The 13,965-nt window shown below is 41.3% G+C and overlaps 1 protein-coding gene across 1 annotated transcript; it reads left to right on the top strand.

Annotated features, from left to right (window-relative positions):
• Nucleotides 1-1,720: 1,720 nt before the first annotated feature.
• On the top strand, nt 1,721-2,360 carry SARC_05235 (hypothetical protein; the record flags this gene model as incomplete). The annotated part of the gene is made up of 2 exons (XM_014300910.1): nt 1,721-1,959; nt 2,063-2,360. 2 exons carry the CDS (start codon nt 1,721-1,723, stop codon nt 2,358-2,360), a joined length of 537 nt encoding a protein of 178 aa, XP_014156385.1.
• Between the last annotated feature and the right edge of the window lie 11,605 nt (nt 2,361-13,965).

The raw sequence follows: 13,965 nt of genomic DNA, 5'->3' as shown, positions 1-13,965 counted from the left end.
TACAACAAAAACACTTCCGAAACCTAATGAAAGGAAAAATGGACCAGCACATATCTGTGTTGTGGACTCCGGAACTCAAAAAAAAAAAGTGGTAAGAACTCGAAGAAGCTATCGCATGTTCAGCGACACTAGCATACCCTGTTGATGGGGTACCGTTTCAAATAATGAACGCTAGTGACCTTGGCATGGGAGAATATTTAAATCAAGTCATCGATGGGGTTAGAAGAGACATTCTCTACTTCTCCAAAGGCTTGAATCCAGCACAATAACGCTATGGCACAAATACCAAGGAGCTACTAGCCCTAGTATACAGCCTGCAACATTTCTCCGAATACATCAAAGGAGGGGACATATCACTGTGAACAGATCACAAAGCGCTCACGCAAATGAGCAGTCAACAGATGTTACACCCAATGCTAGCCAAATGGATAGCAAAAACATTCCTCCATCACTTCTCCATCATACACGTTCCAGGCAAGAACAACCAGATGGCAAATATGTTGTCGCGTCTACACGAAGATAATTTTGATACTAAAACCTCGACGATATTAAAGGAAACGAACGAAACAACACATAACAGCCAAGAGTACATAACCTTGGAAACTAAAATGCCCATAACCATATCAGCTATAGACTGGATGCTACACCCCAGATTCTACCAAGAAGATGAACGACAGTTTGGGAAATTCGCAGTAGATCTGTTTGCATCGACACACAATGCACACACAGATAAATACTACAAAAAAGAACAGAATGCGCTACAACAAAAGTGGACGCAGGAAGTTAATGCATGGGCAAATCCACCATGGGAACTCACACCTGATGTCCGGGACAGAGTCATTGAAGACGCAACCAGCATCACGATATGTGTACCATACTACCCCAACGCAACGTGGCTTCCCAAAAATGAAATTCGTCTTTACTAGAAGAAGACCCGATGCTAGTGGAAATCACAAACAATACTTTCCTCGGCGAAGGCAAGAAAGCTTGTGGCAAGGCCCCATGGGGTGTCAACTTAGAAGCAAAGATAGGAGAAGACTCAACGCGGGAACAACCTGCCATACACGTTGCAGCATCACAACCAGTTCACTCTGGAGATGCACCGCAGACAACAGAATACGAGACACGTGTCAACATCATCGAGCAATACAACAACTTGGGACATTACACTCCTGAGGAAACGGTAAACAAGTTGCAAACAGATGGACATGATTGGCCTGAAATCCAACACCATGTACACAAGTTCATTGAAGGATACATACCATGTCTCAAAGATACGATACACAAAAAGGGATTCCATCCCTTACAATCAATCACATCCGCATTTCCAGGCGACAGAGTCCAAGTGAACACCATATGACCACTATTGAATTCCAGCAGAGGACTCACATGTGTTAGTATGGCTAGATGTACACTCATCATATGTCATATTACGTCCAATGATGGACAAATCAACGGCTACTATAGCACACACGCTGGTACCAATCATGTGTGAACATGGATTCCTACAAATCATACAGACTGACCAAGGCACTGAATATGTTAACAACATACTTCAAAAGATGTTGAACAAGCGCCAACACAACACCTAGTCTCTTGGCCGTACCAACCTAAAGTCCTAGGCGCGAATGAGCGATCACACAGAGACCTCATGCCACTGTTACGGAAATTCGTTGAGCAAAATCCAGGTAACTGGTGTTCACGACTTCCCTTCGTATAGATGGGCCATAATCTGCGTGCATCAAGAAGGCACAAGTCACTACGATTTAATGTGTACTTTGGTCGCAGACCGAATCAACTCACGGACTACAACGAGCCAGTGACCGCACCCAGTACAACAGTATCTTGGGAAAAGCCACTGCATAATCTAGAAGAAGCCGTCAGGCCACAACTAGATAGTATTGCTGCGCAATATCAAGAGAAGATGTGCGCATCATTCGACCGGCAGTACCAAAAGAAGTATGTACACTTCCAGGAAGGGAAAATTGTTGATGGTCCGCTATCTAGATGAAATGAACAAGTTGACTGCAACTAGTGGCGGACCATACAAAATAGTTTGCAGGGAGAGCAATGGGTATTTGACTGTAACCTTGGTGGGACTAAAGCCCCCCGAAAATTCTGACTCGGTCAGTGATGAGCTACTTGGACTTGTGAAAAGAGCCAGTACTACGGAAGCATTCACTTCCAATAATCACGTACAACCAAACGAGGAAACTCAACTATCCTCGATACTCGACGACAGGCCGTCCACCCGAGGAGGTGGAACCCAGGAAACCTACTGCAATGAACAGATGGGGAGTTACAACATAACGTCAACGCCATCGACGCAAACGAAAGCAGTCAAGGCCAAAGAAGCCTAAAATGAGCACTGATGAAAGTCCAGCGAGCAATAGAAAGCGCACGAAGCGGGGGACCTATGCAAGTCTCACTGATACCACGGGACACTCCAATTTTTCTCGCCTTGAAGCATGCTCCCCCCACACACCAGAAGGACAAGGACCAAATACTCTGGCTGTAGAGCCACCGTTGAGATGCGTACCGGTCAAGACTGACTCCGATGAGCGTGGTAGAGAACTCTCGTCGTAGTATAAATATAGAAATATTGATAGGTAGTATGTAAGAATAGATAATGGTGGCAGGTTTTTCATGTTATGCCCCCTATGGGACAAGTTTTTCCCTTTATACAAACACCAACCTCTAGATAATCTAGTACTGTAAGATGTCACTTTCTTCTCCTACGCAGGCTAAGAAGCATAAAATTGGGGGGCTGTAGCATCTAGGGACCAGAATATCAAAAGCCAATCCAAATCCCAGATCCCAGATTCATCAAATGTTGAGTTTTGGAATTAAGATTGAAATATTTCTGATATTAAAGTCATCATAAATATTAGCGGTAGAACCGGTAAGCTAAACCGGGACCCCGCGTGTGAGAGAAACACTCAAGTAAAGTCCTAAGTCCGGGGGATTAGAAAACACAAATAAAAACTCATTTCGGTTCTCTCAGACTAAGGACTTTTCCAAGCTGAGATAATCGTACCTGTGAAGAGGTCTACTCTATAATATAGACACCGAAGCAGGGAAGAAGACTCCCGAGGAGCTTCCAGACTGGGGGGATGCCCTACTTCAATAGCCGAAGCCTACGGGACGAATAATTATCACCCGAGGCAATCCCACGCTTATTATACCGATCATAATCAATAGTGATGAACGTCGCGAGCCATCGACGATGGATTCGGTGCTAACTGAAGGAGATCGCGTCAATCGAACTGTGCTGTTCCAACCTGCAGAAGATTTCAATCTTCTGAGTTGAAGTCGACGATTACACAACTCTGTTGGAGATCACTCATGATCTCTAGATGAAAGATGACGTAATTTTCTACACCAAGATGATCACCATTGAACACAAGCGTATCGATCAACTGCTACAGGCACAACGCGGTCAAGACTGACCACAGTGACGACCAGAAGTACCAAGGGATGATCAGTCGATTGAAGTCGAACTGGGACTCCAGTAATCAAAAACCCGAGTTCGTCCATAATCACGATCTCAATTCTTTGACTCGTACCTTGTATACATTTACAGCAATGCTGCAGACGAATGACATCGCTCCACACAGATATCTGCTCTTATGTAGTCTTTCAATCTTGAAGGACCAGTTATCTGATCCTTCGGAAGCACTCAGCCGAACTGGATCACTGCCGTAATTGGCCAGAGGTTTGTTGGCTAGTGATATCCATATTAAGTAAGGACATGCGCAGCCAAGGTCTAAGTTCGATCTTGGCAGCCCAGCGCCAATCTCTACCATATTGAGAGAAGTACAAGGGAATGATCAGTCGACTTAAGTCGAACTGGGACTCCAGAAATTAAAACCCCGAGTTCGTCCATAATCACGATCTCGATTCTTTGACTCGTACCTTGTATGCCTTTATAGTAATGCTGGAGACGAATGACATCGCTCCACACCAGTAGATATCTGCTCTTATACAGTCTTTCAATCCTGAACGACCAGTTATTATGATCCTTCGGAAGCACTTAGCCGAACTGGATCACTGCCGTAATTGGCCAGAGGTTTGTTGGCTAGTGATGTCCATATTAAGTAAGGGCATGCGCAGCCAAGGTCTGAGTTCGATCTTGGCAGCCCCAGCGCCAAGCTTTACCATATTGAGCTACATTTTAAAGCTCGGCGTCAACCTGAAACGCTCTGACATTAATAAGGACGACATGCCGCGATGGTACGAGTTGTTGGCCATGCATAAATTATGTATGAACATTGTCAGCAACGATCGTGAATGGTTGTATAGCGAGCTTCGCCGCAAGTACGCTAACAACGGGATCATGGACACGAGTCAAAGTTTCCGTTGACTCGCTTCACGTGGAATTAGTTTTATCAAACTGTATTGGACCTGTACCCGGCCGATCCAGTAACCTCGAAGGAGAAGGTGGCTACTAAGAAACTACGCGATCAGTCCGACCAAGGATAAGTATCCAGTCAGACCTCCAAAGAGCGAGCTACGACACGCCCACGAGAGACCGTTCATAACACGCGACCTGATAAGAAGGCGCGTGCCGAGAAAGAACCTCCGCACAAGCAAGTGAAGAAGTGTGCGGACGAGAAGTGTGGGTATGACATATACCAACTGACCCCTAACGGTTATTGGAATGACAGACACGCACTCACTCGTAAGCACTACCTCGCTAAATGCGATAAGTTCGAAAAGACAAACGTATATCACGCGAAGTCTTGCGACAAGAAGCCCGACATTGAGTTGGAGTGAAGCTACTACCGGGTACATTCGTTACAAGGAAAATGCAACGACTCTTTAGATGAGCGTGTAAAAATCCATGTATATTGCAATGGAAATAAAGTACGTGCACTGATTGATACTGGTTCAGATATTTCATGTATATCCGATCGCATTGCCTTAATGCAAGATATCGAACGTAGAACGCAAACCACTCATCTTATTTTAGCAGATGAGAAGACTTCAAAGCGTGCATGGCTACAGATGTTAAAATCTCTCTGGCCGATGATAGAAATATCACCACTCAAGCTGAGAGTACGACATTATCATCGGAATGAGCGATTTGCTCACACTAGGTATAACCGTAACTGGTTTACCAAACATGAACGTTGACTCATTAAAAGATCAATCTGACGACAAGTCAAGGCATTTATACCCAACTTTGCAAGTAGAATTATGGATCTTATTTTAGTGAATATTAAAATTATGATTACTGACTGGGCTTTAAAAATCAATCAGACGATAAGTACCAACGTCTGACACAGTCAAGGCATTAATATCCGACTTTGCAAGTAAAATTATGGATCTTATTCTAGTATATAATAAAATTTATATTGCTGACCGGGCTAAGTTCCGTTTTAATGATAGGTACATCAGTTTTGACTTAACCAGGGTTGATTTTATCAAGCTGAAGTGTCCTACGAGAAGCTAAGTATCCTGGAGTCACGAAGCTGTAGTAAAAGAACAAGTTGAGAAGTGGTTAGTAGATGAAGTGGTAGTAATCAACTATCAACAAATAACAGTTAACTTGGCGCTACAATCTGTTGAACAACATAACTCTGATGGTTCGTTCAAGAAAGTCAGAGTGTGATTCGATATGAGTCCAATAAATAAATAACTTATAGATTTCAACTACGAGTACACCACCTTGGAAACAAAAATACTCATCACCATATCAGCTACAGACTGGATGTTATACCCCATATTCTATATATAGGTTGGTAAGTTCACAGTAGATATATTTGCATCGGCATACAATGCACACACACATAAATACTACACGAAAGAATAGAATGCGCTCCTACTAAAGTGAGTGCAGGGAGTATATGTATGGGCAAACCCACCGTGGGAACTCATACATGATGTCCTCGACAAAGTCATTGTGCAGCATCTAGGGACCAGATTATCAAAAAGTCAATCCAAATCCCAAAACCTTAGAATCATTAAATTTTGAGTTTTGGAATTAGGATTTAAATATTTCTGATGTTGGAGTCAGCAGACCGATTTGTGGTAGAACCGGTGAGCTACACCGGGACTCCGCGTGAGAGAGAAACACGTAAAACCCTGAGTCTATTGAATTAGAAAACACAAATAAAGACTCGGTTTGGTTTTCTCAGCCTAGAACTTTTCCTAGCTGAGATAACCGTACTTGAAAAGAGGCCTATTGTATCATTTGGTCGTATCTTTCAGGTATTCTTTATACTCTATTTTATTATTATACAAAATGCTTACTTAGATAATTCAAATAGGAACAGAGCTCACTATAGTAAGAACGATAAGTGAATGAAATGAAGAGGTCACCTAGAATAGTCTACTTTATTTAGCTTTAATCCGAAAAAAGGAAGAAGAAACAGTGAAGGAGTTGGGACTAGACAGTAACCAGGGGGCTAACAAGAAGCTGAGGGACAACAATCAACTGACAGAAGATAAGAGAATGAAGAAGGAAACAAGCAGCAGATAAGTAACTGGCCTACGTTCTCGACTGCCATTGGATAAGAATAAGGCAATTTTTTGAGAAGTTTCAAGAAGTGTCTTACAACCTGTAAAGGCGTAACAACAACAACAAAAACTGTCAAGGCGATATGATTATCTATGTTGGGGCCCATGTGAAGTGTGAAAATTGGTGAATAAGTGTCACAGTGATTTTCGGACATACGCATCCCATAAAATAGTGAGAGAAACCTCAGATCAACTGACACTAGCCTTAGCATTAATTTATCGATAGAATATCAGCACAATAACCTAGCCAAAATAGGTGAGGTTTAGGAACTCGCAAGTAGGACACAGAAGAGGCTAGCAAAACGAATATCTTCAAATTCATCCTAGCACGACATTAAGATAATCAATTGTACAAAGCAACCATTAATCTATCAAGGCACTATAAGGAGGTTAGAAGGTTATCATTCAAAAGAAAATCAATAGAAGGTAAGAGCGTTCATCAATCTCACAGGCACAAGATAACTGGGTGAAGAACAAATGTGAAGGTTAAATCACCTGCAAGAACAATTAACATCCAATTATTGGAACAACTAGCAAAAGGTTGAGACGAATGAAAATTAGAATAGAGTAAGGGAGTGCACGGGAAAAATATTAACACTATTAAGCTCTAGGCAATCAGAACACTTGATCAAATACGAGTCTTCAGAGGAAATCACCTCTGAAGACATTTCACGCCACAATCGTATAGAAAGCAGTGTAAGGACGTAGACTACAAGCGGAAGGGCTGAGCAAGAGTGCCATGAAAGGTAGCCATCAGTGAAAGAGTGTTGAAAAACAACACAGGACATTCACAAAGCCTAGACAACATAGTCAACATAGATAACTCAACCTAAAAAGCGGTAGTCAGAGGAAATCACCTCAGAACACACCGCACACACAGTTTTACAGTGGACACATAATATCATTAAAAAAATTTATACAGATAATCTTCACGGACAGTGGGGGAAAACAAGGGGTTCTCACAGAAAACGATAAAGGGCGCAAAGCACTTCAGAAAATTGTGGACAAATGTATCCGGGAATTAGATCGAACCCAACACAAGATTTGCAACACTGAATTAGAATAATAAAACTAAAACTCTAAAAACAATATACAAACAAAGCGACAACAACCTGATTGAGTATGCTGAATACTAAAAAACCAATCAAGAAAGGTAGTTTGTGACATTTAAATCAATTATGACAACACTTAAGCATAAAGATGGTTTGGGGGACAACCGTTTGGGGAATAATCCAATCCGTAATAAAATATAAACCAGGCAACAACGACTTGATTGTGTTCGCTGAGTACCAAAACAATCAAGAAACGTATATGGTGGCATCTAGATCACGAGAAACACTTACTGGCACAGGCCGCAACAAATGGCATTGAAAGGAAGTACAGTGATCAAGTTTAAGTTCAACAGCACCACCACACAAGAGTGAAAAGCAAGGGCTACACACAAAAATATACATTCACACACGAACATTCTATAGAAATATAAACGTTGATATCCCACCATATACAGCAAAAAGACTTGCACACAGGACACTATGAACAAGTATACAAGGGTACGAGCGTAAACACATGAAGGAAGACAAACAAGTACACATGTCTGGCACAATAACACAGGACAATTAGTCAGTTCGGGATAAAGACACATTAAATCGAATCAGGCTATAAGTGTAGTATACTATACACGTGACGTCAATAAGAGCGAACATCACAAGTGAACTCGATAAGACGGAACTTCACAGGTGACGATCACGTGTAAAAAATATTATCACATATGACAGAATAAGCGCAAGTAAGTCCACACGTGACTAAATAAGCTTATCCAACAAACATCAAAAAACTTTCACAATCACAGGAAGGAATACAATAAGCCAACACACAATACAGAATGGTAAACACTTCACATGAAAGTGCAGCAAAGTGAGATAACAGCAAAGGTACGTCAGATAAATCAAATTTTTATTTTATTTTACAGAAGCTACCAACAAAGACAAAGGGGTGTGAATCGCTTATTCGGTACGGATAGAGCACAGGACTTTACTGAGAACCTGCGATACACACACATCAACACAGGCAACTCAAGATGCCAAAAGTAACCAGAGCAAGGGTGTAAGGTGGCGAGGGACGTAAGACGCGAATGGTCCGACTGACAGTCCAGCAGGGGGGCCAACCCCAGGTGGTAGCTCAAGCCAACAAACACCTAGTGGGGTACCCATACAGGCATAAGCAATGGGTTTATTAACAGACAAAGGCATTTGCCAAGGCAACTACGTCCTGGCGAGCAGGTTTGTAGCCAAAATGGAACAAACAGCACCTGTAGCTATCGCGAGTCTACACACGATGAGAGTAGGCCTTTACGATCAGTAACCAGAACGTCGCATGCCTCTAGTGGACTCAGAACTCAGGAAGAGATACGACCCAGCTATCAATATCTAAATCAGTCAGTACATTAGCGAGCTAGAGATCATGCGTTTACGCTTAGGTGATAGTCAATGAACCTACACTATCTAAACTACTATAGACTTCAGAATTTCAGAAGTTACCAAATACAGAGAAAGTTGCTTCAGAATGGAAAATTGAGAAGACATTATAAAGTTTATTCCGCAATGCAGTGCTATGCCACTTTGACAGTATTAAGCACTTGTGAGATATCTATTGAATTTCACTGGCGCAACAGAGAAGTCAAAAAGTGTACTCCATGAGATACGTGACTCAGAAACGCAGGTCATTAAGCACTACACTAATTCAGAGCAATTCAATAGAATTATTATTGATAGACTCAGACATCACTCGGTAGGCTATCTGTTAGAAAAGTTTCTCAATGACAACATCTGAATGTAGAGGTGCACACAGAGCGGCTGCATAGAACAATGCAAGTGTTAGAAGAGTGATACCGAAACACGGATAAGGAGCCAATACATACGCAAATCCTCAAGGTGGCGAGATACATGGCACTCATCTACTATGAACGGCAAGAGAAGGTAGACGCAATCATTAAAGCATAAAAACTCACTAATAGAAGTGACGATCACTTATCAGACATGAAACATAGTGTGCTGTATTATTTTACTGAAGCGTTCATAAGAGACGCAGCAAAATACCACAGCGAGCGTAAGAAATACAACTCGAACGTGACTACTCACTGCCAAACACAGAACGCCACAACCACTGCTACCAAACGTCACAAACTAGACAATGGCGCATCACGACAGACAAATTTACAGGACAACCGCAAGAGAAGAAAGGGGCGCGCGAAGAACGTGCATGTTCTTATTGTAAGGTATCAGCTACCCCACATCGATTCAGTCTATGTCATATGATGACATCAAATCAGAACAAGAAGGCTGAGAAGCGTGCCAAAAACGATGTGCAACTAGCTAGACTAACGCTTACCTCAGGGATGGTAGAAGAGATAACAAATAGCGGTGAGTCCTGCAACAACTGGTGGGCGGAAGCAAATATGATTGACCTGGCTGACAGGCTAGATGTACATACAGCTAAAGGAACATTGTCAATAAATACAAATGATATAAAATACCAACCTTTATCCTTGCTTCCCGCACCACGAGACCAAAGATTACACATTGATATACAAATTAATGACAACACATACAATGTCCTAGTAGACTCTGGAACACAACGCTCAGGTATGGACAAACGTATAGTAACTGAACTCTATCTATCAGTCAGAGCGCAACCGGACTACATACATATAGCACAAACAGATGCGAGAATACAAAGAACAGGGTCAACCCAAGTATGTGGCATTAATTATGGAGGAAGGAAAGCCTCTCAATGTTTTGAAGTGTTGGACATACCAAACAAGAAGACACCAATACTTCTAGGTATGGACATACTTTCATACATAGGTATATACATAGCAGTATTTAGAATTCCACTTATATCAACAGATGCAAAAAGAGAATCACTACTCACTCCACATGAGCAAGGCCCAGAGCACGAACAAGAAGGGTTCAGAGAGTCACCTGCAGACCTAGAAACCAACGGGAATATACTTCCTGACGTACATTTCAACATAACAGGCTCTAAAGTCACTGTACCTGCAAATGGAATTAGTGTCAGACAAATGAGGCCCGACAAAGTAAACTTTGTACCACATAGGTACATCCCACAAACATATGAAAATGTGAAGGGGTGGCATACAGACGGTCACATATACAAACGGATGACACAGACAACGGTGAGCTTACCCTTGTTATCTACAAGGGAATATTACCAAAATGATCTCTTCAAGAAAGTAAGAATGTGTTTGGACGTACGCGAGATTGATTCTCATTACGAACAAGACAAGTTCGTGCTACCAAAAATAAATTAGGTAATACGCAACCTACAAGGAGCACAGTTCTTCTCAAAACTAGTTCTCACAGGAGGGATCGACCACTTCTTAGTAGACGAAGCAAGCCAACACTTCTACACATTCTCGTGAAGGGAGCGCAATACTATTCAAGTCAGCGCCGTTTGGTATGCACTGACTCACAGCACAACTTCAGAGAGAAATGGCAAATTTTCACATAGACATCAAATGTGTGCAAGTGTATGTAGATGACATAGTCATTACAAGCCTTACAGAAGAAGAACAACGCAAGACAGTTCGTGAAATAAGCAAACGGCTGAATGGAGTGAATTTCCGACTCAATTACAGCAAGTGTGCCTTCGCGGTCAAAGTGGCCAACATTCTAGGGATGAAAGAAACTGCACAAGAGCTCAAAGCTGATCCTAAAAGTCAGAAAAGAAAGATTGACTGGTCACTACCCAGAACAACAAGAAATCTACACAGAGCGGCGGGACTAGCGAACTATATGCGTGACCATGGAGCGAGATTTCGACTCAATCACAACAAGTGTGTCTTCGCGGTCAAAGTGGTCGACATTCTAGGGGTGAAAGAAACTACACAAGGGCTTTCGACTCAATCATAGCAAGTGTGCCTTCGCGATCAAAGTGGCCAACATTCTAAGGGTGAAAGAAACTGCACAAGGGCACAAAGCTGATCCTAAAAGTCAGAAAAGAAAGAATGACTGGCCACCACCCATAACAATAAGAGATCTACACAGAGCTGCGGGACTAGCGAACTATATGCGTGACCATGGAGCGAGCTTCCGACTCAATCACAACAAGAATGCCTTCGCGGTCAAAGTGGTCAACATTCTAGGGGTGAAAGAAACTACACAAGGGCTCAAAGCTGATCCTGAACAGCAGAAAAGATTGATGGACTGGCCATTACCCAGAACACTAAGAGATCTACACAGAGCGGCTGGACTAGCAAACTATATGCGTGAACACATCCCCAACTTCGCCCACACAACTAAACGCTTCCGTAACCCAATGAAAGGTAACATGAACCAAAGTGTATCCATGTTATGGACACCGGAACTCAAAAACAAGTGGGAAGAACTCAAAGGAGCCATCGCGTTTACGGCGACACTAGCATGTTGATTGGGTACCGTTTCGGAACATGAACGATGCTAGTGACTATGACACAGGATAATGTTTATTCAAGTCATCGACGGAGTCAGGAGAGATTTTCTCTACTTCTCTAAAGACCTGAATCCAGCCCAACAACACTATGGCACAAACACGAAAGAGCTACCAGTACCGGTATACAGTCTGGAAAATTTATCCGAATATATATCAAAGGAAGGGACATGACACTTTGCACAGATCATAGAGCGCTCATGCAAATGATAAACAGCCAACAGACGTTACACCCAATGCTAGTAAAAGGGATAGTAAAAACTTAAGCGGCCATTTATATTCAGTTCTAAAAATATTAATTGGATGGTTCTATTATTAGAAATTAATATTTCTTAAGAGATATTAAAAAGGTGCCAAAAGTGCCAACCGTCCATTTAACTAAAAGGATTGAATCTTTATTACTGAAAGTGTAAGCTTTTCTAAGTCCCTGTCGACTTTATCACCGATTTTTTGTCCGTCGCCAAAAAAGGTTTGTGACGCCTTTTATTCCGGCTAGAATGGGGTTTTCCATTTGAGACCCTATACAAAACAATCAACAGGCTCGAATCAGAATGTCTGAATATAAACAAATAAGTTACCCCTACAATTATGCGCTTTCCATCCCAGCCGTGTTTTACTAGACTTTTAGAAATCCTTAATAAAATATCGATGAAGGCTGAGACTCGGCGGCCTATAAAAGTCGGGTGCTCCCTGACTAAGGCCTCAGTCTTTTACTTGTTACTTTAAAGTAACAAGCAATTAACAACCGGACTTGCAATCTAACTTACTTTTAGTCTCTTGCGTTTTAATTTAATTCGTCAATTTACTTTAGCTATTAAAGTCCACATCGGTTTACACATTTTTAAGTTACTTCAAAATAGCTAAAAGTGAACTGACTAGTACACTTACGTGTAAAATTCTTTTATTGAAAATAACACTTAAGTGTTATAGCTTTTAAAAACTAGTATAATTATTCACTTTTAGATGTGAATAACTATAACGAAATGCACTTTTAAAAGTGCTACAGATTTAAGAATCTCATATCAATATAATAGTATGTTGATACGAACACCTTTAGAAGTGTCATTATTGATAAATTTGCACCTACGTGTTAGTTTATTAATAGCTTTATAGGCATATAGTTATTCACTTTTAAAAGTGATATAGATTTTAGAATCTAAATCAATATATTAGTATATTGAAACAACACTTTAGAAGTGTCAAAATTAATAGATAGCACTTACGTGTTAATTTTTTAATAGCTTAAAATCTATAATTTATAAGTTTGCACTTACGTGTACGGTTATAAATACTACTTGCGTAGACGAATTTTAAAATCCAACCATAAATAAAGCTGCTATCAAAAATAAGGACTTACGTGCTGATTTACAAATTGCACTTACGTGTGATTTTAGAATCAACTTAATATACTATAGTGTAGTAGTACACTAGAGTAGTACACTAGGTAAATCTCTATAGTCTACTTCATAGTAGACTGAAGATATTCAGATATCAGAAAAGTATAAATACGGGAGACTCGCCTTGAGCGACTTCAGTTCGAAGCATGCCTCCTAAGAGGCACCTCAAGAAGAAGAAGCCAGAGTCGCCTTCAGCAGCCAACCCGCCTAAGTGAGTTAAACACTCGATCCTCCTTAATGAAGCTGTATTAAGACAAAAGACGCTTCTAAAGAAGCAGAGGTTACTGAAGTAACAAGTGCTTCTACAGTACCTGATGTTACTTTAACATCACAAGTTGCTGAAGCAACAAGTGCTTCTACAGCACCAAATCCATTAATGGATACATCTCCTGAAGAGTGAGAAGTAGTTAGCCAAAGGCAAACTAGAAGCAAATCTAGAGAGATTGCTAGTTCTTTAAAGAACACTGAAAATGTATCATCTTTAGAAGATGGTACACAGGCTATGGATTTAGATCCTAAGTCTGATGAGGATCAACCTTTAAAGGTTCCTCCTCGTAAG

This window comes from Sphaeroforma arctica (assembly GCF_001186125.1).
Source record: "Sphaeroforma arctica JP610 unplaced genomic scaffold supercont1.327, whole genome shotgun sequence".
In the NCBI taxonomy this organism is placed as follows: domain Eukaryota; class Ichthyosporea; order Ichthyophonida; genus Sphaeroforma; species Sphaeroforma arctica.
This window is presented reverse-complemented; position numbering and strand designations above follow the sequence as displayed.